We start from the raw sequence: 27,543 nt of genomic DNA, 5'->3' as shown, positions 1-27,543 counted from the left end.
GGGCCGAAGTACGAGACCTATCATTCTTAATATCTGCTACATGTTCTTTCACTCTGGTTTGCAAAGAACGACCTGTTTCACCAATGTAACTTTTCCCACATGAACAATCTATTTTATAAACTCCTTTAAGTTGGTGTGTATCAATATTATCTTTAACAGACCTCATACTTTGTCTAATTGTTCCGGGTGCCGAGAACTGGGTGATTATGTCTTTCTTTCTCAATATTCTTGCAATCTTGTCTGTTACCCCTTGAATATAAGGTAGAAACACCTTCCCACATTGAGGTTGGTCTTGAGCTTTAAGCTCCTGAGATAACACCCTTCTTTCAGCCCTTTCTATAGCCATTCTAATCTCTTTTTCTTTGTAGCCTATACTTCTAAAAACTAATACTAAGTGCTTCTTTTCTTCGTCTAAATGATTAGAATCAGAGATTCTAAGAGCTCTGATAGCCAGAGTGCTCATAACACCAAACTTTTGGGATGGGTGGTGGTGGGAGTCAGCGTGGAGGTAGCTCTCTGTGTGTGTTGACTTCCTAAAAACCTTATGCCCTAAGGAGCCATCCTCCTTCCTAATGATAAGAACGTCTAAAAATGGGATCCTCATGTTTTCTTCCCCCTCCATGGTGAATTTAATTTCAGGGGAGATAGAGTTTAGGTGAATGAAAAACTTATCAAGCTCTGTTTTTCCATGAGTCCATTTTATGTTTGTGTCATCAACGAATCGTTCCACCACGCTGGTTTCAAAGGGTACGATTCAAGGGCCTTCTTTTCAAAATATTCCATGTAGAGGTTAGCCACAATTGGCGAGAGGGGTGATCCCATTGCCACTCCAGATGTTTGCTCATAGTATTCGCCTTGGAAAGTGAAAACAGTTGATCATAAACAAATCTCAGCTTGTCTTGCAGTTTGGGGACCAGTAACATCTTTTATAACCTGAATGGCTTCATCAAGAGGAATCTTGGTGAATAGGGATACTACGTCAAAGCTCACCAGGATGTCATCCTGGTTCATCCTCTCATTTCTAATAAGTTTCACAAAGTCATGGGAATCTTTAATGAAAGAATCAGTGTTCCCGACAAGAGGCCTAAGGATCTTGGAAACATATTTAGCGAGTTCATAGGTTGGGGAGCCAATGGTATTAACAATTGGTCTAAGAGGAACTCCTTCTTTATGGATTTTAGGTAATCCATAAATTCTTGGGATAATTTCACAAGAAGGAGTTAGCTTTTTCTTTAATTTTTCCTCGAGGTTGGATTCTGAAATAGTCTTTTTTACCTCTCTCATGATTTTGGGAATGGGATTTTTGCTAAGTTTTTTATAACTACCACAGGCTAGGTGTTCATTCATTTTACAGACATAGTCTTCTTTATCTAAGATTACTGCTGCCCCACCCTTATCAGCCTTGAGAACTACAATTTTGTCATTATTTCGAAGGGCTCTAAGAGCTAGAAGTTCTTCTTTCTTTAAATTACTTTTGGGAGTTTTTGATTTTCTCATAATGAGGGAAATTTCTTGCCTTACTGTTTCTTTGTCTTCAAGAGATAGGTTATTGATCCCATCCTCTATACTACAGATGATATTCTCAACAGGTATGTTTTTAGGGGCAACTGCAAACCCAAATCCTTTGTTGAGAACACTCGTGACTTCTGGATTTAATTCTTGAGAAGATAAATTAACCACTTTTCTTTTGGGTTTTGTCTCCTTTGAAAAATTTCGGTTTTTATCCAATTGACTTCTTTTATCATCCTATAAAGACTTGAAATGAAGATTGTTACAAAATTATAAGCGCATATATAATATTGTTTCCGGACATATTTTATTTGCACAGTGAAAAAGATACATTTATTTTATTTGCATAGTGAAAATGATGCATTTAGATAAGAAAAGAGAGGTTGTGGAACCCACATTTAGCATGCGTAATCTCAAGATAAACTATAAGTTCTTATATCATTAACAATTTTTAGTAATTGTTTAAATATCATTCTATAAAGACTTGAAATGAAGATTGTTACAAAATTATAAGCGCATATATAATATTGTTTCCGGACATATTTTATTTGCACAATGAAAATGATACATTTATTTTATTTGCATAGTGAAAATGATGCATTTAGATAATAAAAAAAAAGAAAGGATGTGGAACCCACATTTAGCATGCCTAGTCCTAATTAAGCAATAGAGAAACCATAGGTTTTTATCTCATGAACTATTTAATAATCATTTAAATATAATACTAGAGAGGATGTGGATCCCACATTTAGCATGCCTAGTCCTAATTAAGAAATAGAGAAACCATAGGTTTTTATCTCATGAACTATTTAATAATCATTTAAATATAATATTATAAACACTTAAGATGAAGATTGTTACAAAATTATAAGCTTATATATAATATTGCGTAAACGCACATGAAATTTATTTGCATTTAGTGAAAATGTTGCACATTTAGCATGCCTAGTCCTAATTAAGAATAGAGAAACCATAGGTTTTTATCTCATGAACTATTTAATAATCATTTAAATATAATATTATAAACACTTAAGATGAAGATTGTTACAAAATTATAAGCTTATATATAATATTGCGTAAACGCACATGAAATTTATTTGCATTTAGTGAAAATGTTGCATTTAGGCAAGAGTTTTTATTTCATTTAACTTTTTAATAATCAATTAAATATGATATTATAAACACTTGCGATGAAGATTATTACAAAATTATAAGCTTATTAAAATATTTCTTAATTTATTTGCATTTAGTGAAAATGTTCCATTTAGGTAAAGAACATACAAACTCCTTGCACCATTGCACTAATCTTGGACCTTTTTAACTAAAAAGGTGGAAAAGGTGGAAAACTATAAAATTGAATAAAGTCTTAGAAATTAGTTTAAGAGCGATTCCCTTATTCATAATACCACTGTCATTCCCTTTAACAAAAGGTTAAAGGATATAACCAAAAAAGGATTCTCAACAATGATCAAAGTAAAAAGGCTACATCCCTTTCTAACAATAAAAAATCCCATTGTCCTAGATGTCCTCCAACCTTCTCAAAGAAATGAAGATTCTCAACATAACAAAAGGTTAAAGGATGTAACCAAAAAAGTTCATCAGTTAAGTGGTAGGATTCTCAATAAAGATCAAAGTAAAAAGGGTACATCCCATTCTAACCATGAAAAATCCAAAACGTAAGGCTGCTAAGTTGATTACTCCACTAGTGACATGCTAATCTAGAGGTTGTCGCAACAAATTTCATAACTTGCCATCTACCATTGAATTATTTTCCTTGATTTGCATCCAATCTCGATATTACATATTCAATTTGATTATTTACTTGTAATTAGATTAACCATTTTCATTAAACTTTCTAGTTATTAAGTGACAAATATGCTCCCCTCATTAATATTTGAGTCTTATACCCTTCAAGCTTAGAGGGAAAACACTATTCACTAGTGTCATCATTAGTCTCCACTTTGCTAAACACTTGATGTAAACAAGTGTTTTGCACACAACACTTGTATTAGGAACTGACTTCAACAATTCTCAAATAGTTACCTTCTTCTGCACATGTTCAAATTGTTTCATTTCTTGAATTGGAACCGTTTTCTTTCTTGCACTGAAAATGCATTGGAGAGTTTGAAACCATTATATTATTAATCTTGAGTATACAATAAAGGAATTTCAACCACTTATCCTATGGAGCAGAAATCTTGGTAGTAGCCAAGGCACTTCGGGGTTTCTCCATTTGGCTTGTTAATAGGCTTAGTACATTGATACAAGCCTTTGCTGTTCCTTCGATCATTTTGCAGCAATCTAAGTGAAGATCGTGATTGACCTTTTATAGAAACATTGTAGCTACCCTTAGAAATTACAAACTGTGATTGAACAACTTGCATACAAGCTTGATATAACCACAAGGCTCTGAAAAGGCACCATAATCCATGCACTTTAGTGAATAAAGGCACTTACTGGACCCAGCATAAAGCAAACCTGAACCGGATAAGCAAGGTAGGACCAGACGTAAAAGCTTGGGCCAAGACTGCCTCACTAATAAAAGAGAAAGAGGCCGTTACTCTGATCCCCTCTGATTTGCATGGCACAGCTTGACCAGTTGATGGGTTAAGAACTATTGAATGTACTTTGGAGCTGCATTGTTCCTTAGTCAATAGAAGAGTGCATTGCTAAACCAGGATAAATTAAGGCAGTTAATATCATAAGGGCTACACAAACTAGACATAGATTAGCTTGGGCTATTAAAAAGGACTACAAAATCCAGACATCGCTTAACCTGGGCTACTAAAAATAACGAAGTATTAGGATCACTATACATATTGCAAAGCAAGGTGAGAGTTTTATGGTTCAATTGGATTTAAGGTTTAAACAAAATGTCAACTTGGACCAAAGAAATGGCACGCGCAGACAAAAGAAATTCACTTCTCAGCATTATCAACTTTAAACAATTTTGATACCTTAGAACAATGCTGTGTACAGAATAAAGCAATCTTAATATCAGAGAAAATTTACTTATCATCAAAAAACCCCTACACGCCATGATTGATATATTGAGAACCTAGCCTTGCACGTAGAGGACTACAAGGGGCCGGTCACTAACAGTATACAAAACTGCAAAGAATTTGTGTAATGCTGAACTGGTTAGACATTGCAATGTGCATCCTCGTATTACTGAAAATCCTGAAGCATTGCATCATTTTTCATACAAATATCACTGCTTACAATGACCTATGTTACAGATGCCCAAAATACTTCGCTACAATTCAAATATTTTCATCACCTAGTTTGTTTTGTTTACTATTCAATGAATGAGTCCGGGCATTGCCAGTGGAAGATTCATCCATCCCACTTATATCAGATGATAATTGACTGTTAAGTACTTCCATGACATTTCCTGAAGGACATCTGTGCTCATCTGTCTCAGGAGAAGTTTGGCAGAAGCATTCAGGCCATGGATTTGTATAAAATGACTCAGGATGAACCCTCTTGTGTGGACCACCAAATGGTGTCTTCTGCATAATCATCCTTACTGAAGCTTCAAAATTTTGAGAATGAGACCTCTCACGGTCTATAAATATAGGTGCTAATGCTTTTCTGTCAGGTTGAATAGTGGACCGAAAACCATAGTACAGACGATGTCCCATTAGGTTATTGGCAAAGTTGCTTGGCCCATCATATGTTGGCATGAATATATCTGATAGAAGGCTGACCATGTAATCCACTGCTGGACCTAGCAATCCTCTTCCATCTGCAGTCACTGCTGCCAAATCCTCTGCAGAAGCCACAGTGCTCCTATTCTCAAGGCTAGGGAATAGAGTACGCAAGGGTTTCATGAAGCGCTCACCACCAAAAATTTCACCAGCAGCCAGATATATACGAGTGGAGTTACCAAATCCCATAGCATGAAGGATAAGGCCAACCTGTACACTTCAAATGATCAGATAATGCAGATTATATGAACTTAGAATGACCAAAATCCAGTTTGAACCAGGATCAGGATCTTCCGAAGAAATATAGATTCTCTTGACATTAAAATCAAGGCAGATACATATTCATGTAATTTGCATGGCGTACTCTCCTTTGTTCATTAATGTAAATGAGGATGTATTTTCAAAGTAAATAAACTCTCCACTCAAATAATTGTGGTGATTGAAGAAAAATTAGATAGTGTTGACACAGAATCTGTCCCGGGCCTTTTTGATGATAAAGTTTGAAGCATGGGATATGTTCAAGCAACTTGAAGGATAAAAATTCACAAAACAGAAGCAGTATGAGCGCATTGTTCCTGTACATTACCAAGAAATTAAAGAGGCTAACAAAGTTTGTTTTACGCACTCTGTAATTACAGGAAGATGTTTATGGTACTCTAGATTGTGTACTGGCATAGGAGTTAGAATGTGGAAAAAGTCGAAGTCAGGATTAATTCGGCAAGGGTCCAAAAGTTGAAAAACTCGGCAAAGTCTGGAGTTTTTCGAAAAAGTCGGCAAAATTAAAAAAACACAAAATCATTCATTTTTTTTATTTTTTTTTTATTTTTTTTAGGCATTAACAGATTCAAATTTCATAGGCATTAATGTGACTCCATGGGCATGAATCTGTTAAAAAATTAGCATAGTGCAAGTGAGGAAAGCTACCACGTAACAGGCATCAGCAAGTTTCCTTTTGATGAATTCAACTTCATCCCAACATTTGGATTCAACATGTTCCCAGATTTTGGAACAGCCCCATTTGGCTTCCATGAATCTTTCACAATTGATGAAGTTTATAACTTTATTGTTATTGTCCATGAAAATGCCTTGATGACTGTTTTCGCATTTTCTTTGAATGGAAAGAATGCATGAAAGTGGTACTGTCACTGTGATTTCAATTTTCAGCCCTTGTCATTTCCACATCTTGTTAAGAAATTTCAAAAATATTGGATGTGTGGATATGGTAATTAGTAATTACTAATGAGGACTCGATATATAGCATATATATTCAATGGTTTGATTCAACTATTTCACCGTCCTTTTCTACAGCAGTTGATATTTTTGTGGTTGAATTTTACTCATCAAATTCATGCTTTCTGCTGTCCTAAACAGACCTTCATTGTAACTGTTGATCCTATGATACGATGAATGATTCAATTCCCTTTGACTTGGAATGGTTTTCCACTGGTTAATAAACTGTTAACTTGTTAAGTTTCTAGATCACAATGCTACGGCTTGTAGTTTTTAATAAGGAGCATTCAATAAATTTATATTAAGCATATTTTTGTGTTGATATTTGTGCTAAAGTGGAAGAGAAGGTTGTTGGTTTGATAATTGTTCATGAAAAGACCCCTTCGAGTTCTTTCTTAATCGAAAATTTTCAAACCCACAAAATTGAGAAATCAACCACCAGAATCCTTTAAAAGTTTAACGTGTGTAGCAGTAGAACCAATTCATGCAGGACTTTTGTTTTAATATTTATAGGGAAATGAAAAGCAATAAACAGGAAAGGATTTAACATTGGATCTACCGGCAATGTTGAACTGGAACAGTTATTCAACGGTCAACCTTGGCAAATGCTATCAATCCGGGTCACAATTTGAATTTACGCCGGCTCCTCTCCACGCTTGCAAACCCTCGTTCTCTCAGTTCTCCACAGCAGCCACAGCGAGCAATGAAAAACACACAGGCCAAAAACTAAACTGAAATAACCCTTTGCGGCTTTTTATCCGCCAAAAAAATTTCACGCCAATTTTTTCCATCGACCCGTGATTTAACCGGAGTATTTCGATAAAATCGCTATTTTTCCGTTTATGAAAAAATCGCCAAAAAATCAGCCGATTTAATCCTTTTGCTGAAAAAATCGCAATTTTAGGAATAAATCCCGATTTTTTCGGGACTTTTTCCACACTGGTTAGAGTGTCCTCTTGTTGTAACAAGGAAGACTTTGAGAAAACTTCAGAATGAGATGGAATGGAAACAAGTTATTCAAATGTCAAAGTGAATGTTGAGAAAGGGCCAAGTAAAACAATGGGAACCTACTACATGTTATTCAAATGCACTTGCAACTGAGTGAAAGACACAGTAGCAGATAATAGAGATTTCATCATACATTTTGTTAGATTTCAGTCCATAGCAGGTACCAGATACAGGGTTGCAGTTGAAGGGTCTGCAGGCTACTGTTACCTTGTCTTTTGATAGTTTCATGGTCCTGCAAACTCTATTTTTATCCAATACTATGCCTGAAGGTGCCTGTGATTGTGTTAGTTGCCTCCAATGTCAAGAAGAAGGTGATGCATACACGTTCAGGTTCAAGCTTACACAGTATAAGCAATGATTGGTTTCATATATCTCACATATATGAACAGAGAAAATATTCAAAATATCCATTCCTTCATCCTTAATTTCACATATTAGCCCACTTTTATCAGGCATGGGGAAAGCACTGGACGTATATAGGGAGAGACAAAAATTTTATTATCAGCAGATGTGTATTGTTTGACTGTGAAGTAGTTGGCATGAGGGTTAATCCAGCAACTCATGAGTCTTCTTAGAATAGATCTTGAAGCACAATGTTATAATTGCTGAAGTTAAAATGTGGGGTGAATGGGTAGGGCTGGAATAGAAGTAGTTAACAGAAAGCCAAGGGTGAGTTGATGGGGGGAATACGTCTATTTTGGCGATTTATGAGGGAACTCACCTCACACAGATCCAGATTCTAGAGATATGCACCTACTAGAGAACTGCTAGTTACAGGCCTATTTGGAGAAAGAGGCTAATAGTGCAGCAGTGGTGACCGTGTGTCCAGTTAAATCAACAGTTCACCATCCACATTTGGCAACATGCAAAGCTTGAATTAAGAAGATGGCACACTTCCCAGGAGGGTCTTATCCTTTTTCTCAATTAGTTGATTCATGCAGAATGTGGACTAGAGCTTATTTTCAGTTCATAACTTCATGGCTAATTATAGCTCGGCCACACATTCATTCACAGTTAATTTCTAATCTGAGCAAAAAGAAGGTTGCATAGCCAAGTTGCACAAAACATGGAAACATCCAGAGTTTTTCCGAAATAGGTACAGCTGGAAATGTGACCCCCCTAAAATGGAAACATCGGGCGAAACATCTCATACAAACACATATATATAAGCTAATAACATATTATCTTGCAAGAAAAAAAGGAATGACACACAAAAATGACATTTTTAGAAGGAAACCCAAGTCTATATTAACTCTCATATATGACTAGATGATGCAAATTCAACATTATCCTTTATACATGAGGCTATATATTCAAAATCAGCTTTTATATGTGGCTATATGTGCTGAAAATGAAATAAAACATGAGCTAAAGTCAAGTACATAAAGCTACAATGAGAAAAAAAATATAACAATAAAACTATACAAAATGCAAGAGTTAATACAACATATATATATGGAGAGGAACAACATTAAAAACGGAGTTGTCAACAAAATGGGGCACTACAAAATTAAGAACAGCAACAAGAGACTTTATTAAAAAGAAAGGGACCAAAGGAGGACAAAAACAATAAAATACAAGACATCAAGTAAAGAAAACAAAAGAAACATCAGGGAGGAGTCAATCCAACAACAACAAAGATAAAAACAAAGGAGAAATCTACAAGTGGACAACTCTACTTGTTCGGAAAATGGCGTACATGCTTTGCTTAATGTAAAACCATTGTCACTATGATACAATTATCATCCTCCACAATCTCCATAGCCTCCCTAACCTTTCTTTTAGATAACTAGTCAACTTTTGCCAAGATTGTTTTGAATTCTCAATAGATATCTGATGTTGTGTCTAATTTGAATGATGAGCCAACACCAAGGACATAACACAATTATGATTAATGGTGGCCTGATGCTCTTTAATTCAATGTTGCATACATCAGCATCGGGATGAAATCGGCAAGGGTCCTGAAAACCAAAAAATTGTAAAAATCAAGAAAATATCGGTAAAAATTGGCAAACATCCGCAAAATCAAGATACCATCAAAATACTGTAGACACCACTAGAGCAAGGAATACTGTAGACACAATTGTGCAGATAGGAGTTCACAGGGTCCTTTACAGATTTAAGGAGGTTCCGAATGGTATCAGGGGGTTGAAAAAGGTTCTTATCTGCTTCTTCCCAAGATGCTAGCAATCTTTTAAGCTGTGCCTTTGTTAAAATTGGCAACTAGGGCCAAACTCTATGTGAGTCATCTTATTTATGGCAGCTGATATTTTTCTTGGATTCCTCCCATCGAGAGGTGTAGGATTGATCTAAAGATCATCCGATTCTGACATGTATTCATGGAGATATGAATTTATTTGTGTTATGGGACAATTCGTCAAGGTCGGCCAGCAACCAAATTGCCCCCACTTGTGCTCAACGTTTTAGTATAAAAAGAGGTGGCTTGCTAGTCATTTGCACACACTCTTCTTGTGATCTCTTCCTCTCCACTTGTCTTTGGGTTTTGGTGGGAGGAGAGATCCTAAGAGACAATGCTGCCCTAATGGAGAAGGCTCTACGCTATCATGGAGAAGGCTAAACGCTGGTATGAAGCAAGCCCTAACCGCTGGCCTAATGATGCCCTAAACACAGTCATGAAGGCAGAATGCCCTAGCCGCAGGTCTAAAGGGAGTTTATGCTGCTAAGGAGATGCCCTAGACCTAGTTGCTGTCATGGGTAAGAAGGAGCTACGCTGCCTAATGAAGATGCCACCTAAACACAATCATGATGAAGCTGCCCTAAACGCAGCAATGGTTAAGCCCTAAAACCCAGCAATGGTTAAGCCCTAAACACAGCAATGGTTACCCTAAATGCAGCAATGGTTAAGCCCTAAAACGCAGTCATGGTTAAGGCCTAAACGCAGTCAAAAGGAAGACAGTTCACGCTGCCCTAACCACAGTCTTATGAGTCACAATATGGTGCCCTAGACGCTGTCAATACACAGGTTAAGGAGGACAGTTAGAAGGAATGTTAGAGGACTGTTAGAGACAGTTAACCTTAACGCTGTCTCTATATACCCTAACGCTGCCCTAAACACAGTCATGGTAAAGACCTTAATGCTGTCCATAAGGGGATCCCTAACTTGCTGTTCTAGGCCACAGTTAACAAGGGGTTCATCTACAGCAAAAGGAGGATGTACATACTGCACTGTAAGGAAAGGTGACTGTACAGTTATAAGGCTGATTGGAAGACAGTGCTGTCATGATGCTGTAGATGATAAGCGTGTTAAGTACTGAGCTTGATTTGAAGGGTTGCGACAGCTAGCTGCTTTGCTAGGCTGCAATCCATAGCAAGCAGCTAATTCTGTCCCTTAACAGTATTGCAGTGTACACCACAGTAAAGATGGACAGTATATTAAGATGCAGCATACTTGGATGGATGCAGCATGAATAATGAATGCATTGATGAACACAGTCTGCTGTGGGCAGCAAGGTGCAGTATGGTGTAGCACAATGAATGCTACAGCAGTGATGGAATGGTGCAGCATAATGCACAGTGATGGGTACAGTCATGATTGGGTGGAGCTTAGTGATAAAATCAGCTCAGTGAATGAGTGCAGCACAGTGATGGGTGTGGCATGATGATGAGGTGCAGCACAGTGAGGTGCAGAATGGTGATGGAGTCACCATGGAGGATCAGCATGCCTTCACCTGAGTCCAGATCAGCTACCTCATGTGACATCTTCTTTGAGAAGATCTCTACTCTTATTTTGATAAGTCAAAATGTTGACTTCTCATGTATATGTACTATCTCTCTCTTTGCTGAACTATTGAATAACATATAAGAAGAATTGATCAAGGGTTTCCCCACATTGGGGTTTGTCCCTGGCTGGCGCCACATCTTGTGTCCCCTTGTCTTGGCTTGTCTTTTGCGATTTATGTTTATGTTCAATCTGCATTCTACTATCATGCTAAATGTGATTGCTAATCTGCAATTGATGTTGAGTTAATATGGAAAATTGAAGTAAATTTGCTATCAGCGTAGAACATACCTAAAATTAACATGGTATCAGAGCTGAGGTAAGACAAAGCCCAACCAAAAGTGAAAGAGCAATCACCGAAGACAGTTGGAAAGAACAAAAAGGCTCAATGGGCTCCTCATCCCTCTTCAAATTCACCAAGGGTGAAGTCGAAACAGAGAATATTATCCAAGTGGCGCAGCGGAAGCATCTGATGGCCTACCTAAAGATCACTTCAATGGGAAGTCCGGATCTAACGGTGGAAGGAAAGGCAGATGCCTTGCTTGCAATAAGTTCGGCCATTATGCGATGTTGTGTCTGAATGGTAGGGAGACATCCCTTGATGATGATAACAATCATTCCAGGGACATCTTCAATGATCGGAGGAATGATAGGTAATGTAGGTCATCAAAGAAATGGCCGACTCTTCAAAGAAAGCAAGGAACTCCAGGTATGAAGAATCAAATGTTGTTTCTGATAAGCTAAAGAAGTATTATCTTATATTGGTCCTCTCCACTATTTCTCCTACAGACTCTTTGGGAATCTGGCTTATTGATAGTAGTGCTTCAAGGCACTTCATCAGACAGAAGGAAGCTCTCTCTAATTTGATAGAGAAGGAAACAATCGTGGAGATTATACTTGCATTCAATGCCACCTATCCCGGAAAGCGTGTAGGGAATGCTACCCTTCAATTGAATAAGGGTAGCACGATTCATTAACAAGAAGTTCTTTACGTACCCGATCTCAAGAAGAACCCAGTGTCCATTTCGGCAATGGAAGTCAAACGTTTCAAGGTGGCATTCATCGATGGAAAAGTATGTGTTTGAAAATGGAATTTTCAAAGATGCTTTTATTCTTGGGTTTGGGGTTGGCAATTTGTATCAAGTTGCAGGAAGCCCATTAGGGACCATGTCAGTTGACACATCTCTTCTATAGCTGATCTGAAAACGAGATCTTAGACTAATTTTAAGGTATTACAGACTCATGTGCATGGATTTGCCTATATTACTTAGTGTAATGGATCAATAAGATTGCGAATAATATAGACAAGGAAGCAGTTAAAGAAACATAATGGAAAAACACACATAACACAGCAAGTTTAATATGGAGTTCACCCAAAACTCTTGGGCTACGTCTCCTAGTCCAGCCTTCAGCGATTACCTCTCTACTATGTCTTCAAGAGCAGAGTTTTACAAAATGTGAGCTCAATTTGAGTCTCAACACAACAGATACAAAACAGCAGGAGTTTGCTTGAATCCCTCAAGCCTCTCTGAGTACACAGACTCTTTCTCTCCTTCTCTGGCTCTGTTTTCTCTCTGTCTCAGCACTACTTGCCTCTGTCTCTGTCATTTTGTGGCTTTAAAGCCAATCGGCGTTGTCTGTTCGTTTCCTCTTCTGGGCTTTCTAGCTCCCGGCCTCTGTCCGCTCAAATCCCCCTCTGAGCGTTAGCAATCATTGCTAAACGTCTTCAGGGATGGTGGCCACCTGTTATGTAACGGAAGGGACCATTGACGCCTTTGAAATCCCAAAAATGGTCGTTCTCTGTTTACACAGAGAAATACTCTAAAACACGGGAAAATCCGCCCAAACGCGATCTATCGGACCTAAAATATTATCAATTCTGCCCCATAATCCCTTCGGATCTGTCTTTGGGCGCCATCGTAATATATCGTTGATCAACGGTTATTATTGATTTCGGGTGGCTTACACACACAAGGATTACTATCCCAAAAAGGGCGTTTTCTCTCTCCGAAGCCTAGATATGTGGGGGCCAGTGTATGGCCACTTACCGCCTACGGCCCGCCCGAAATCTCACTCGTCACGGAACTCAAAACATATATCGTTGTGTATATAAACCCTTCGGGTCCATTTTATCGCCCCATTCGCATTCCCTTTGATTTTTGTTTATTTAACGAAAACGCGAATTTACATTGAAAAACTCCTTTTTACGAACTTCAAAATATATATGTATTTTGACCCATAAGACCCGTCAGGTCCGGCTTTATCGCAAGTCGCGTATGTATCAGCCCCGCTCTTTTATATCGTTCCGATGCGATATTGCGATATCACAATCGCATAGTCCCCGGGCCTTTGTATAAGCGCTCCCTTGTATTTTGCCAATGCGATATTGCGGGTTAACCTGGGTCGTCAATCTGCGCGCTTGATCGATGATCCTCGTTGACTCGCGCTGATCACGGTCGCAACTTTCATATGGTAGCCTTCGATAGCCTCCGCTTGCCCTTGCCAATTGCGATATGCCAATCGGATCTGGACCATTGATTGGCCAGATCCAACGGCTCCTGTGCATCGTCATTCAAGCCTCCGATAACTCTGTCTTTTCACTGTTTCTTCATGTTTTTCAGGCCCAATAGTGTAATCTGCCATTTTTATAAGTTCATCCTTTTGCGATAGTTTTTTGATTTTGAAGACTTAGAGGGTTTTTAGGATCCATTTTGGATCACGCCTTCCCATTGAAAAAGCTTTTGGACCACCAAAAGTTGGTTTTTAAGCATCGATCAAGTGAGGATACAACTTCCTCACTTGTTCAATCTCTATCCATCGTGCACTGCTTGGTTTTGAACCTTTGGGTCCAATTCTGAGAAACTCAACATCCCCCCTATGCGTAGTTCTCACCTTCCTGTACAGCATTGTATCTTCCTGCAACTCATTGAGATATTCAGGCAACAGATCATTAATAAAAGGCAACTGACTTTGCTCTTCGGGATCTTCAATCAATGAAGGGTCAAACAATCTCAAGTTTTCTGCATTAACCACTGAATAGATGTGCATGTAAGCTGGCAAATCAAGACGAAAAGCGTTCTCACCAATTTTCTCAAGTATCTTGAAAGGCCCATACCTTATTAGCTTCAGCTTCTTACCTTCACCTTGCATTCTGTCTTTGCTGATGTACAGCCAAACTTGATCACCAACTTGGAAGCTATGCTCAATTCGATGCTTGTCATGCCTTGCCTTGTACTTGGCCTGGATTCTTTCCAGTTGTTCCTGTACTGCCTGGTGAATTTCTTCGATCTGTTCAATGAACTTGGTTGCTTTGTCCACATCATTGTGTCCATCAACTGCTATGTCTTTTCCAGAGACAAAATCCAAAGGAGACTTTGGTGTAAAACCAAAACAAGTCTCAAAAGGAGATCTCTGTGTAGAAGAGTGCTTAGCACGGTTGTAAGCATGTTGCACATAACATAAATGTCCATCCCAAAGCTTGGGATGCTTCCTGCAATAGCCCCTGAGCAACTGGACCACTGTCTTGTTGACCACCTCTGTTTGGCCATCTGTTTGTGGATGAAATGTTGTGCTCTTCTTCAATCTGGTGTCTATCAACTCCCATAGATTTGACCAAAACTTCCCAACAAATCAGGAACTTCGATCAAATACAATAGACGTGGGTAACCCAAAATGAACCCATACATGCTGAAAGAACAACTTTGCTGTTTGTTCAGCTGTAATTTGCTTGTTACAAGGTATTAAAATACACATTTTATTGAACCTATCCACAATAACATATAAATAATCATGACCTTTTCTAGATTTTGGCAATCCCCCAACAAAGTCCATGGAAACACTTTCCCAAGGACGAGAAGGAACTGGAAGTGGAGTGTACAAGCCTAATTTTCTATTACTGGGCTTGCTTTTAGCACACATGGTACACCCTTTAATATATCTAGAAATTGTTTCATGCATTCTTGGCCAATAACAGAACCTTTGCAACTGTTTTACTTACACCAAAATGACCTGATATTAGAGAAGTATGTGCTTCTCGAATTATGTTGACTCTTTTAGTTTGAGGAATGCATAACTTTCCCAAATGATATAAGAGTTGGTCCTTAACATGATAATCCAATTCTTCTACTTGTTTGCCATGACTTAAAGTTGCATATACATCTTTAAAATGTACATCTTGAGCATATTGTTCAATGTAGCTTTCATGCAATACTGAATTATGCTTAAGTATAGTAGATGCATTTTGATTGGTCTAGATAGCATATCTGCAACCTTATTGTGTATGCCCTTCTTATATCTAATGACAAGATGAAACTGTGGTAGAAACCCATCCACCTATAGTGTCTTGATTGCTGCAATTTAGTTTGTGAGTGAAAATATTGAAGTGGTTGATGATCTGTATGGATGATTGTTTCTTTTCCCATTTAATGTTTCCACTTTTTCACACTCTGTACTAATGCATACAATTCTTTATCATATGTGGGATGATTAACAACTACAGAATTAAATGTCTCAGAATAATAGCATATGGGTTTACCGTGTTGTATCAACACTACTCCCATGGCATAGTCACTGGCATGTGTTTCAATCTCAAATGGTCGTTGAAGATCTGGCAGTGCTAGTACTAGTGTTGTACTAATTTTTCCTTTCAAGGTGTCTAAGGCTTTCTGCTGTTTGCTTCCCCATTGAAACACGACGTTCAATCATGTTAAAGCATGTAGGGAAGCTGCAATCAAGGAAAAGTTAGCAATAAACTTTCTCCAATATTGTGTTGCTCCTAGGAAGCTCCTAACTTCTGTAGCAGATTTGGGTTTAGGCCAGTTCACAATGACTTCAACCTTAGAGGAATCTATCTTCAATTCACCACCCCTTACAATATGACCCAAATAATTTAAAGATATTTTGCCAAATTCACATTTTGATAACTTCACATAGAGATTTTCTCTTTTCAGAACATCTAAAGTCTGTTTTACATGCTTCAAATGTTCTTCCCATGTTTTAATGAAAACAAGAATGTCATCTAAATATGTAATTACAAAATTATCAATAAAAGGTCGGAGTACATCATTCATAACTCTCATGAAAGTGGCAGGAGCATTAGTTAAGCCAAAAGGCATAACTAGCCATTCATACAGCCCTTGCTTTGTTTTAAAAGCAGTTTTCCATGCATCTTGTTCTGCTAATCTGACCTGATGATAGCCACTACGTAAGTCCAACTTGGAAAAGTAAACTGCTTCTTTCAGCTAATCTAATAGATCATCAATGTGAGGAAGAGGATAACAATTTTTTATCGTTATTTTATTCAGTGGTTTGTAATCAATGCACATCCTCCACGAACCATCTTTCTTTCTCACCAACACGATTGGAGATCCGCTTGGTGATGTGCTTGGTCTTATGAACCCCTTATCGAGCAGCTCCTGTACCTGCTTCTTGATCTCTGCATTCTCTAAAGCCAATAACCTGTACATTCCGATGTTAGACAATGGAGCATCCTGTTGCAAATGAATATCATGTACTATTTCCCTTTTGGGTGGCAAACCTTTATGTTCTTGAAATAGGATATCATATTCTGAAACAACTTTATCTAAATCAGCTTTCTGTTTAGCATCACAGCCTTCAAATGCATTGGTCTTATCAGGGTTCTTTTCCTTTACAACCATTAGTAAAAATTGCTTGCACGAATTTACAATTCTTTTCATCTGCCCTGAGTTTATGAGAGAGTAGTTATTTTTGAGTTTATGAGCTCTTAGAATATATTCTATTCCATCTTTATTGAGTTGATACTTATTTCAGCTCTATAGAAAATGGCTTTTATATCATACAAATAAGGACTTCCTAAAACAATACCACATATATCCAAAAGAACTATATCTAACTCAACCTCATCTACAAATGTTGACCCAATAGCAAACCTAAGTTTACATTGTCTAGTCACTTGTAGCTTTGCTTTATCACATACCCAACCTAATGGATATGGCTTCTTGTGAGGTGTTGTTAGTAAGCCCAACTTCTTTACAATTGTTTCAAAAATCAAGTTTACTTGTGAACCACTATTAAATAAAGTATCAAACTTTTGGTGCTTGGAAATAACTCTAATATGAAAAAGCTCATGTCTTTTCCTCTCATTATATTCATTATCAATAAATTGAGGAGAATTACTTGTAGATGCTTCAGAATTTTTACCTTTTATACCTGTAGCTGTGACTATTGTTTCATCACCTGAGTCTAACCCCAAGCCTTTCTAAATAGCAGCAGCAGTCTTCTTCTTCTTACCACCGAACTTCTTGGGTTTCAGCTCCGAATGCAAAGACCAGCAACATTCATCATCGTGTCCATCCTTCTTGCAGTGAGTGCATGAAGGTTTGTCTTTCTGTACACTGTTTGTCTTCCTCTCTTCCCATTTCAGCTTCTTCTTTTCCTTGTTCTTGCTTGCAGAGGGTTTTGATGATTCCCCAGTCTCTGGGTTCACATTCTTGCCTCTAGCCTCTAAGTGTGTAGCCTAGACAGATACATCATCTAAGCTAGTGGGGTTAAACATGAGAATGGTGTGCCTCAAATAGCTATGCAGACCACCTATATACTTCAACAAAGTTTCAGGGGAGTCTAGAGAAATGCCTAGAATTAAAGCTCCTTTTCTAAATTCTTAAGTATACCTTTGTACACTTTGGCCCTTTAATTGGCGAAGAGTTTGCCAACTCATCATTGCTTGCTACATATAAGCTAGTGGATAGAATTGTTTTTTAATGGCAGAAACAAATTCACTCTAGGTAGAAAGAATTTTACCATGCTTCTTCAAATCAGCTTGTGTCCTGCCTTCCCACCACATTAGGGCAGTTCCTCCAAGGCAAAAGCTAGCTAGCTGAATTTTTCTCCTCTCTGAATCAATGTTCTGCACCCTGCAATATACATCAATTTGTCTAATCCAGTTATCTAGCTTTTCTGCATTTAATTCTCCATCATAGATTGGAAAATCAAACTTTACATCTAATTTAATCAAAGATGTTTTCTTCTTTTTCTTTTCAGGGCTAGGAGATGAGGATGATGGAGGTGATGGTGGAGGAGATGATGGAGGAAGCTTTTCCCCTTCCCTTTGCCCTCTAGGACATCTAGAGAAGGTTCCTCTGCTCCCTTGTCTTGTTTGGGTGTCAAAGTGCTTTCACCTCGACCCTTCTTGAATTCTCGATACATCTCTTTCACCATGCTCTCATGGTCATGAAACTATCCATGAACTGAGATTCTGATTCCAATGGGACTTGTTCTGCCATTCTCCTCCTAGGATAGACTCTCCCAATTTCTAGATTAGCCTCAACAAATTCTCCTTCTCCTAGTTTGAGCTTTGACCTAGTTAGCATTCAACAATCCAACACAAGCTTGTCTAACCTTAGCAAACCTAAAGCTCTGATACCACTTGATTTGAAAACGAGATCTTAGACTAATTTTAAGGTATTACAGACTCATGTGCATGGATTTGCCTATATTACTTAGTGCAATGGATCGATAATATTGCGAATAATATAGACAAGGAAGCAGTTAAAGAAACATAATAGACAAACACGCATAACACAGCAAGTTTAATATGGATTTCACCCAAAACTCTTGGGCTACGTCTCCTGGTCCAACCTTCAGTAGTGACCTCTCTATTATGTCTTCAAGAGCAGAGTTTTACAAAATGTGAGCTCAATTTGAGTCTCAACACAACAGATACAAAACAGCAAGAGTTTGCTTGAATCCCTCAAGCCTCTCTAAGTACACAAACTCTTTCTCTCCTTCTTTGGCTTTGTTTTCTCTCTGTCTCAACACTGCTTGCCTCTATCTCCGTCATTTTGTGGCTTTAAAGCCAATCAGCGTTGTTTGTTCGTTTCCTCTTCTGGGCTTTCTAGCTCCCAGCCTCTGTTTGCTCAAATCCCCCTCTAAGCGTTAGCAATCATTGCTAAACGTCTTCAGGGATGGTGGCCACCTGTCCTGTAATGGAAGGGACCATCGGCGCCTTTGAAACCCCAAAAATGGCCATTCTTTGTTTCCACAGAGAAATACTCTAAAACACAGGAAAATCCGCCCAAACATGATCTATCGAACCTGAAATATTATCGATTCTGCCCCATAATCCCTTCGGATCCATCTTTGGGCGCCATCGCAAGTAATCATTGATCAACGGTTATTATTGACTTCGGATGGCTTACGCGCACGGGGATTACTCGCCTGAAAAGGGTGGTTTTCTCTCTCCAACGCCTGGACAGATGGCGACCAGTGTATGGGCTCGGGCAGAGCCCGACCAATACCACTTACCGCCTACGGCCCGCCAAAAATCTCACTCATCACGAAACTCAAAACATATATCGATGTGTATATAAATCCTTTCGGGTCCATTTTATCGCCCCATTCACATTCCTTTTGATTTTCGTTTATTTAACAAAAACGTGAATTTACATTGAAAAACTCCTTTTTACGGACTTCAAAATATATATATATATATATATATTTTGACCCATAAGACCTATCGGGTCCGACTTTATCGCAAGTCACGTATGTATCAGCCCCGCTCTTTTATATTGTTCCGATGCGATAATGCAATATCGCAATCGCATAGTCCCCAGGCCTTTGTATAAGCGCTCCCTTGTATTTTGCCGATGCGATATTGCGGGTTAACCTGGGCCGTCGATCTACATCCTTTATCGACGGTCCTCGTTGACTCGCGCTGATCGCAGTCGCAACTTTCATATGGTAGCCTCCGATAGACTCCGCTTGCCCTTGCCGATTGCGATATGCCGATCGGATCTGGACCGTTGATCGGCCAGATCTGACGGCTCCTGTACATCGTTGTTCAAGCCTCTGATAACTCTGTTTTTTCATTGTTTCTTCATGTTTTTCAGGCCCGATAGTGTAATCCGCCATTTTTATAAGTTCATCCTTTTGCGATACTTTTTTTATTTTGAAGACTTGGAGGGTTTTTAGGATCCATTTTGGATCAATAGCACCGAAGGTCTGCTTATTATGGGGCCCTACCCGATTTGAGTCAGATGGTGACAGGGATGCCTGAATTCAAGAAGAGCATGAAGGTACATGTCTAAGATGTACCGAAGGAAAATATTACAAGGGGGCCATTCCCCTCATGTAGCAAGTCCATAGGTTTGGAACAACCCAAGGGGTTTGAGATTCATGATGAGGAATCTCATGTATGCAGGATGAAGAGAGCTCTCTATGATTTAGAGTTAACACCCCGGGCTTGATATGAGAGGATTGATAGTTGTCAGATGAAGTTGACATTCACTAGGAGTGAATTCGATTCAAATGATTACTTAAAGGTTATGAATGATAGACCTCTCATATTGGCACCTTCTGAGGACGACCTCTTTGTAACAGGTGCAGACCCTCTCATTTGCAAAAGTAAGAGGGAGTTGGATTCCAAATTTGGAATGGTAAACTGCAAGCCCGTGACTACCTTGATGGAGCTTAACTTTCAAAAGTTATGTGGTAGTGATGCCGAACCTTATTTGGGAAATGCCTCTGAGTTTCATAAACTCATTCTAGCATTGATGTTCTTGGTGAACTCCCGTACGGATATATGTTCTGATGTAAGCATGTTGAGCTCATATATGGTTGAGCCTCACTAGATTGGTGCCAAGAATCTTCTAAGATATCTTCGAGGCACAATCTCTCGTGGATTGAGATACACTGTCGAAAATGTGAAGCTACATGATTATTGGAATGTTGACTGGGCAAGCAGTGTGGAGGATCACAAGAGCACTTATGGGTGCTAGTCCTCTTTGGGTTTTGCTACGATATCCTGAATGAGAAGGAAGCAAAAGTCGGTTGCTTTGAGAACCGTTGAGACTGAATACAAAGCTACAAGTATGACCTCGTGTGAGGCTATCTGGTTGAGGAAGCTCTTCAGTGAATTGTTTGGACACATGCCGGATACCAACGTGATCTTCTGTGACAACCTGAGGGGGATTCGATTGTTAAGGAATCCTATATTCTATGATTGCTCCAAGCACATAGACATCAGGTACCACTTCATCTGGGATATGGTACATCGAGGAGCACGAAGGCTCCATCGCATTGGGATTGATGTGCAGGTCGCCGACATTCTGTCGAAGCCCCTAGAAAAGGTCAAATTTGTGACTTTTCGAGAAAGACTAAGAGTCGTGGAGAGACTCTCTCCTAAGGGTCCTGTATGATACATACATTAAGCTCTGGGAGCTCCAACGGCTTGGGGGTACATCGTGGAGCAATGAGCAACCATAGGGTGAGTGGTTCAGCATTCCCCTAGTGGTTTGCTATGTAGGCAGGATGAGTGGTTCATCCTTCTCCTGCCGAGACATAGTCATAGGGTGAGTGGTTCAGCATTCCCCTAGTGATTTGTTGTGTAAAGGGTGAGTGGTTCATTCTTGCCCTGGGATACCCCTGGAGACATGTAGGTAGGATGAGTGGTTCATCCTTCTCTTGTCGAGACATCCTACCCATGTAGTCTGGGACTCATGGAAAGTACCTCTCATCTGGCCAATGAGCAGGGAAATGAGGATAGGGACCATAGTAGTACCAATGGACGCATCGTGTATCTACTGTACTCCCTATGCTAGGATGATATTGATCTAGAATCAATTGGAAAAAACTTCGCGTCAGTAAGAGTGATATAACTCACTCTCTTTTGGAACTGATTTTGGATCAGTAAGAGTGGTATGATACGCTCTCTTTATTTGGAACTGATTTCGGATTAGTAAGAGTGGTATGAGACACTCTTTTTATATGGAACTGACTTCAGGTCAGTAGAGGATGGTATGATACATTCTCGATCAATTCTTCTTCTTCATAGTTGAGCAGAGCAAAGCAGTGCAGGGCACTGGTGGCAGAGATAGTACAGTGTCGCAAATGGATCAGTGGATGGAGTTCTCCCAAGTTGAGAGGGAGTGTTAAAATTGGCAACTAGGGCCAAACTCCATGTGGGTCATCTTATTTATGGCAGCTGATATTTTTCTTGGATTCCTCTCATCGAGACGTGTAGGATTGATCTAAAGATCATCCGATTCCGACATGTATTCATGGAGATATGAATTTATTTGTGTTATGGGACAATTTGTCAAGGTCGGTCAACAACCAAATTGCCCCCACTTGTGCTCAACGTTTTAGTATAAAAAGAGGTAGCTTGCTAGTCATTTGCACACACTCTTCTTGTGATCTCTTCCTCTCCACTTGTCTTTGGATTTTGGTGGGAGGAGTGATCCTAAGAGACAATGTTACCCTAATGGAGAAGGCTCTACGCTATCATAGAGAAGGCTAAACACTGGTATGAAGCAAGCCCTAACCGTTGGCCCAGTGATGCCCTAAACACAGTCATGAAGGCAGAATGCCCTAGCCGCAGGTCTAAAGGGAGTTTATGCTACTAAGGAAATGCCCTAGACCTAGTTGTTGTCATGGGTAAGAAGGAGCTACGCTGTCTAATGAAGATGCCACCTAAACGCAGTCATGATGAAGTTGCCCTAAACGCAACAATGGTTACCCTAAATGTAGCAATTGTTAAGCCCTAAAACGCTGTCATGGTTAAGGCCTAAACACAGTCAAAAGAAAGATGGTTCACGCTACCCTAACCACAATCTTATGAGTCACAATATGGTGCCCTAGACGCTGTCAATGCACAGGTTAAGGAGGACAATTAGAAGAATGTTAGAGGATTGTTAGAGACAGTTAACCTTAACGTTGTCTCTATATAACCTAACACTTCCCTAAACGCAGTCATGGTAAAGACCTTAATGTTGTCCATAAGGAGATACCTAACTTGTTGTTCTAGGCCACAGTTAACAAGGGGTTCATCTACAGCAAAAGGAGGATGTACATACTGCACTGTAAGGAAAGGTGATTGTGCAGTTATAAGGTTGATTGGAAGACAGTGTTGTCATGATGCAGTAGATGATAAGTGTGTTAAGGACTGAGCTTGATTTGAAGGGTTGCTACAGCTAGCTGCTTTGCTAGGAAGCAAGCCATAGCAAGCAACTAAGTCTGTCCCTTGACAGTATTGCAGTGTACACCACGATAAAGATGGACAGTATATTAAGATGCAGCATACCTAGATGGATGCAGCATGAATAATGAATGCATTGATGAATACAGTGAATGTTGCGGGCAGCAAGGTGCAGTATGGTGCAAAACAATGAATATAGCATGGTGCGGCACTATGGTATAGCAGTGATGGAATGGTGCAGCATAATGCACAGTGATGGGTACAGTCGTGATTGGGTGGAGCTCAATGATAAGATCAGCGCAGTGAATGGGTGCAGCGCAGTGAATGGGTGCAGCACAGTGACGAGTGCAACATGATGATGAGGTGCAGCACAGTGAGGTGCAGCATGGTGATGGAGTCACCTTGGAGGATCAGCATGCCTTCACCTGAGTCCAAATCAACTACCTCATGTGACATCTTCTTTGAGAAGATCTCTGCTCTTATTTTGATAAGTCAAAATGTTGACTTCTGATGTATATGTACTATCTCTCTCTTTGATGAACTATTGAATAACATATAAGAAGAACTGATCAAGGGTTTCCCCACATTGGGGTTTGTCCCTGGCCGGCGCCACATGTTGTGTCCTCTTGTCTTGGCTTGTCTTCTTTGATTTATGTTTATGTTCTATCTTCATTTTACTATCATGCTAAATGTGATTACTAATCTGGAATTGATATTGAGCTAATATGGAAAATTGAAGTAAATTTGCTATCAACATAGAACATACCTAAAATTAACAGCCTTGAACAAAACGAAGTACCATCTTATATTCTACTTCTAGGGCCTTTTCTTGTTCACATACTCTAGGAGTCTTTTCTGCTTTTTGAAATACCTTCTCAACCTGCCATTCCTTGTATCCCCAATTCTTGAAAGTTGTGTTTTCAAACTCCAACTCGGTATCGAGTTTGCCAGTTTGATTTCAGTGACTCGGTTGTTGTAAAAAATACATTAAATATTTATCTTTTTATAAAAAAGACATAATTTTAAAGATTTTCATTCATGTTTCCAAACGCAAAGCTTTAGAATATAGATAGAAGACAACATATGATCAAAGTAGGCTCATGAATATATCCATTATATCAAAATGGCACCCAGTGCACTGTCCAATACATACATGATGATGATATAGAGATCAAAACAAAAACACATAACCAAGGAGACTAGAAATGGCCTCTACAACAAAAGTCAACTGTGAAACATCACTAATCACCACTGACCAGTACTACTGGTTACTGCTAGAGGAGCCAACATCATCTAGCTCAACCTCTGAATCAGAGTCAGACAGGGAAACCCATGGCTCCTCATCATCATCATCATCTCCAACTACAACTGTAGAAGTGGTAGCACTAGCACGCTGTGCAGCAGCTGCAAGCTGAGATAGACGAGATATGCGCTTCCGTCAAAGATGAGCAAAGGAAGCGCCTGCAACTGGAGGACTTGGGGTTGGGCCATGGCTCCTCATCATCATCATCATCTCCAACTACAACTGTAGAAGTGGTAGCACTAGCAGGCTGTGCAGCAGCTGCAAGCTGAGATAGACGAGATATGCGCTTCCGTCAAAGATGAGCAGAGGAAGCGCCTGCAACTAGAGGACTTGGCGCTGGGCCTGCGACTAGTACAAGTGGATCTGTATTCAACTGAACATTATGTTCGAGTGATGCCTCCACCTGTAAATCCAAATCAAGATCCTCATCAAAATCAAACTCTGTTGGATGACTCTCCACTACCCAATCTAATGTTAGATCAATATCTTCCAACACAATGGGATCTGAATTAGGTCTTTTGTTCAGCAATTGGTTGCGTCTGAGCCGGAGGTTGTATTGGACATAGACTAGATCATTTAACCGTTTTTTTGAAAAACGGTTTCTCTTCTTCGTGTGAATCCTCTCAAAGACGGACCAATTGTGCTCACACCCAGTAGCACTGCAAGTTTGACTCAAAATATGAATTGCAAACTTCTGCAATTGAGGTCAATGGCTACCAAAAGCCTCCCACCATTGTGCTGCAAAAAACATAGTAGTGTAATGACTTAGCTCAACAAATTATATCCAACTTTCAAATTATAAACAATTTAACAAAATATGTATTAACAATTTGAAAATTGAATTTTTTGTTTACCTGGCTCATCTGCTTCCCTTGCAATCTTTGCTAGGTTTTTCCCAAAGGTACCTGTGGCTTTATTGAAGGTTGTGATCTATCGGTGTATCTCCAGCTGATCACACTCCAATGGGATCATGCGATCAATGCAGTGAATCAATCCATCTCTAACCTCCCCACTCAAAACTCCTGCCGCCTGAGTTTTATAATGATACCGTGGGTTCAAAAAATACCTAACTGCATGTATAGGGCAATGGAGTTGATTGTTCCATCTTTCATCAATGATTGCCCAAATGGGCCCATACTTAGCCACTTTATCCTTGTATGCGTTTTTTATTTGCTCCTTTGCTTGATCCATAGCCTCATAAATGAAGCCCATAGCCAATCTTTCCCCATCCACCAACCGCAACACCTTAACCAGTGGCTTAGAAACCTTCACAATCTTTGTTGTCTTTCTCCAAAATATTTCTTCATTAACTTTCTTTTTCAATTATTTGCCTTCCTGTTTGAGAGACCATTGGCTTTGATTCCATTCATCACTAGAAAATATTTTTTGCAAGTTTCTATGTTGTGAAAGCATAGATTGCAATGTCAAAAAATGAGTAGCAAATCCAGTGATGGCAGGGCTAATAATATCTCTGCCCCTTGTGTGTCTCCTCATAAGGCTCAAAATCCATGAATGATTGTAGATAAATTTTGTTATGCTTTTGGCATGATCTATAGTGTTTTTGACCCAATCTAATTTGCCAATATCCTCGAGCATGAGGTCTATGCAATGTGTACCACATAGGGTCCAAAATATGGTTGTGTGTTTTTCCTATAACAGTTTACCAGCAAGAACATAGTTAGAGGCATTATATGTGATGACTTGAACAACATTAGCCACCCCGACCTCCTCAACAACCTCATCCAATAGCTGAAACAACAAGTGTCCATCTTTCACCCTATCAGATGCATCAACTAATGTTAGAAACATGGTTCCCTGTGGGCAGAAGATAAGAAAGTTTATGATGGTACGATTCCTTTGATCAGTGCATCCATCTGACATGATGGTACATCCTATTCTTGCCCATGAGTCTTTGAAATCTTTCAAATACTCATTAATGGAGGAAATTTCTTTATGCGAATGATAACCCCTTATCTCATGCATAGTAGGGCCTTTGAAGCCTTTTCCAGCAGCAAATATGGCATCAAACATAGGCTCATAATATGGTGAACGAGAGGCATTGAAGGGGATATCAGCATCATATCACCATCTACAAATGTAATCACACGTCCCTCAATTCTTTCTTCCAATGGTCATCTAAAGTGGACTGCAAAGTTCTACTAGCTTCAGGACCATGTGCATCTGAAGGAGAGGAGGCTGTGACAGTGAAATAAATTTTCATATTCATATCACCCTTCTATTTCATTTTACCCTTACCCTTTTCTCGAATAGACTCCAAAGAGGGAGCAAAATATCGGAAGGGGTTGGATGCATCAATAGAAGGGATAGAAGAATAACCCTCAAAATCAAAATGGGGGTTGGTAGCCATCATTTTTTGTATTCTCCTCTTCCTCCCAATTTCAACCTCTATTTGTTTTTGCTTAGCATTTTCTTCTTTAAACTTCTCAAAGCTATTTAACAACTCCTTCCTAATCTCCCCAATTTGTGATGATTCACATGGAGTAGTTTGGCCTCTAATCCCTGCCAAGTGTTGTTTCAGCCTATTAATGCCCCCAGGACCATCCTTAATTTTTATATGGCAAAATTTGCAATGCATTTGACTATCAACCATTTCAACATATGCCCAAGGTGCCAATTTTTTACTTGGAAATGAAAGGAAAAAATCTGAAAATGAAAACAAAAAAATAGCATTGCTTCAATGTTCATTTCTTTCACAAAAAACACTCTTTTCAATTTCCAGATTTGCACAAAAAAATAAATAAGCAAAAACGGATAATGAAAACAAAAAATAGCATTGCTTCAATGTTCATTTCTTTCACAAAAAACACTTTTTCCAATTTCCAGATTTGCACAAAAAAATAAATAAGCACAAACAGATTTTTAGAAGTGAAAAAAATACCTCTAGGCACAAACTGCCTCCTCAAAGTTGCTCCAACAAACCAACTCCTCAATGCTACCCCAATTTCTGCCCAAGAAGCTCCTCACTCCTGCTCCAACGCTGGCCCAAGACTCCTCACTACTGCTCCAAAAACAAACTCCACAACTCTTCACAAACTCCTCACAAATTCTCACTCAAATGCAATGAAATGGC

General features: G+C 39.1%; 1 protein-coding gene across 1 annotated transcript in view; it reads right to left on the bottom strand.

Annotated features, from left to right (window-relative positions):
* Nucleotides 1–4,481: 4,481 nt before the first annotated feature.
* Nucleotides 4,482–27,543, bottom strand: part of LOC149198467 (O-fucosyltransferase family protein) — a 158,143-nt gene continuing 135,081 nt past the window's right edge. The window contains exon 9 of the mRNA XM_089402067.1: nucleotides 4,482–5,429. Coding sequence (XP_089258193.1) covers nucleotides 4,773–5,429 — 657 coding nt within the window. The 3' untranslated portion in view covers nucleotides 4,482–4,772. The remainder of the gene's footprint in view (nucleotides 5,430–27,543) is intronic.

This window comes from Pinus tabuliformis, chromosome 2_1 (genome assembly GCF_031772625.1).
Source record: "Pinus tabuliformis cultivar Carrire ecotype Pingquan chromosome 2_1, CPIR1, whole genome shotgun sequence".
In the NCBI taxonomy this organism is placed as follows: Eukaryota; Viridiplantae; Streptophyta; class Pinopsida; order Pinales; family Pinaceae; genus Pinus; species Pinus tabuliformis.
The sequence above is the reverse complement of the archived record's forward strand: the minus strand, read 5'-3'. Positions and strand labels throughout refer to the sequence as shown.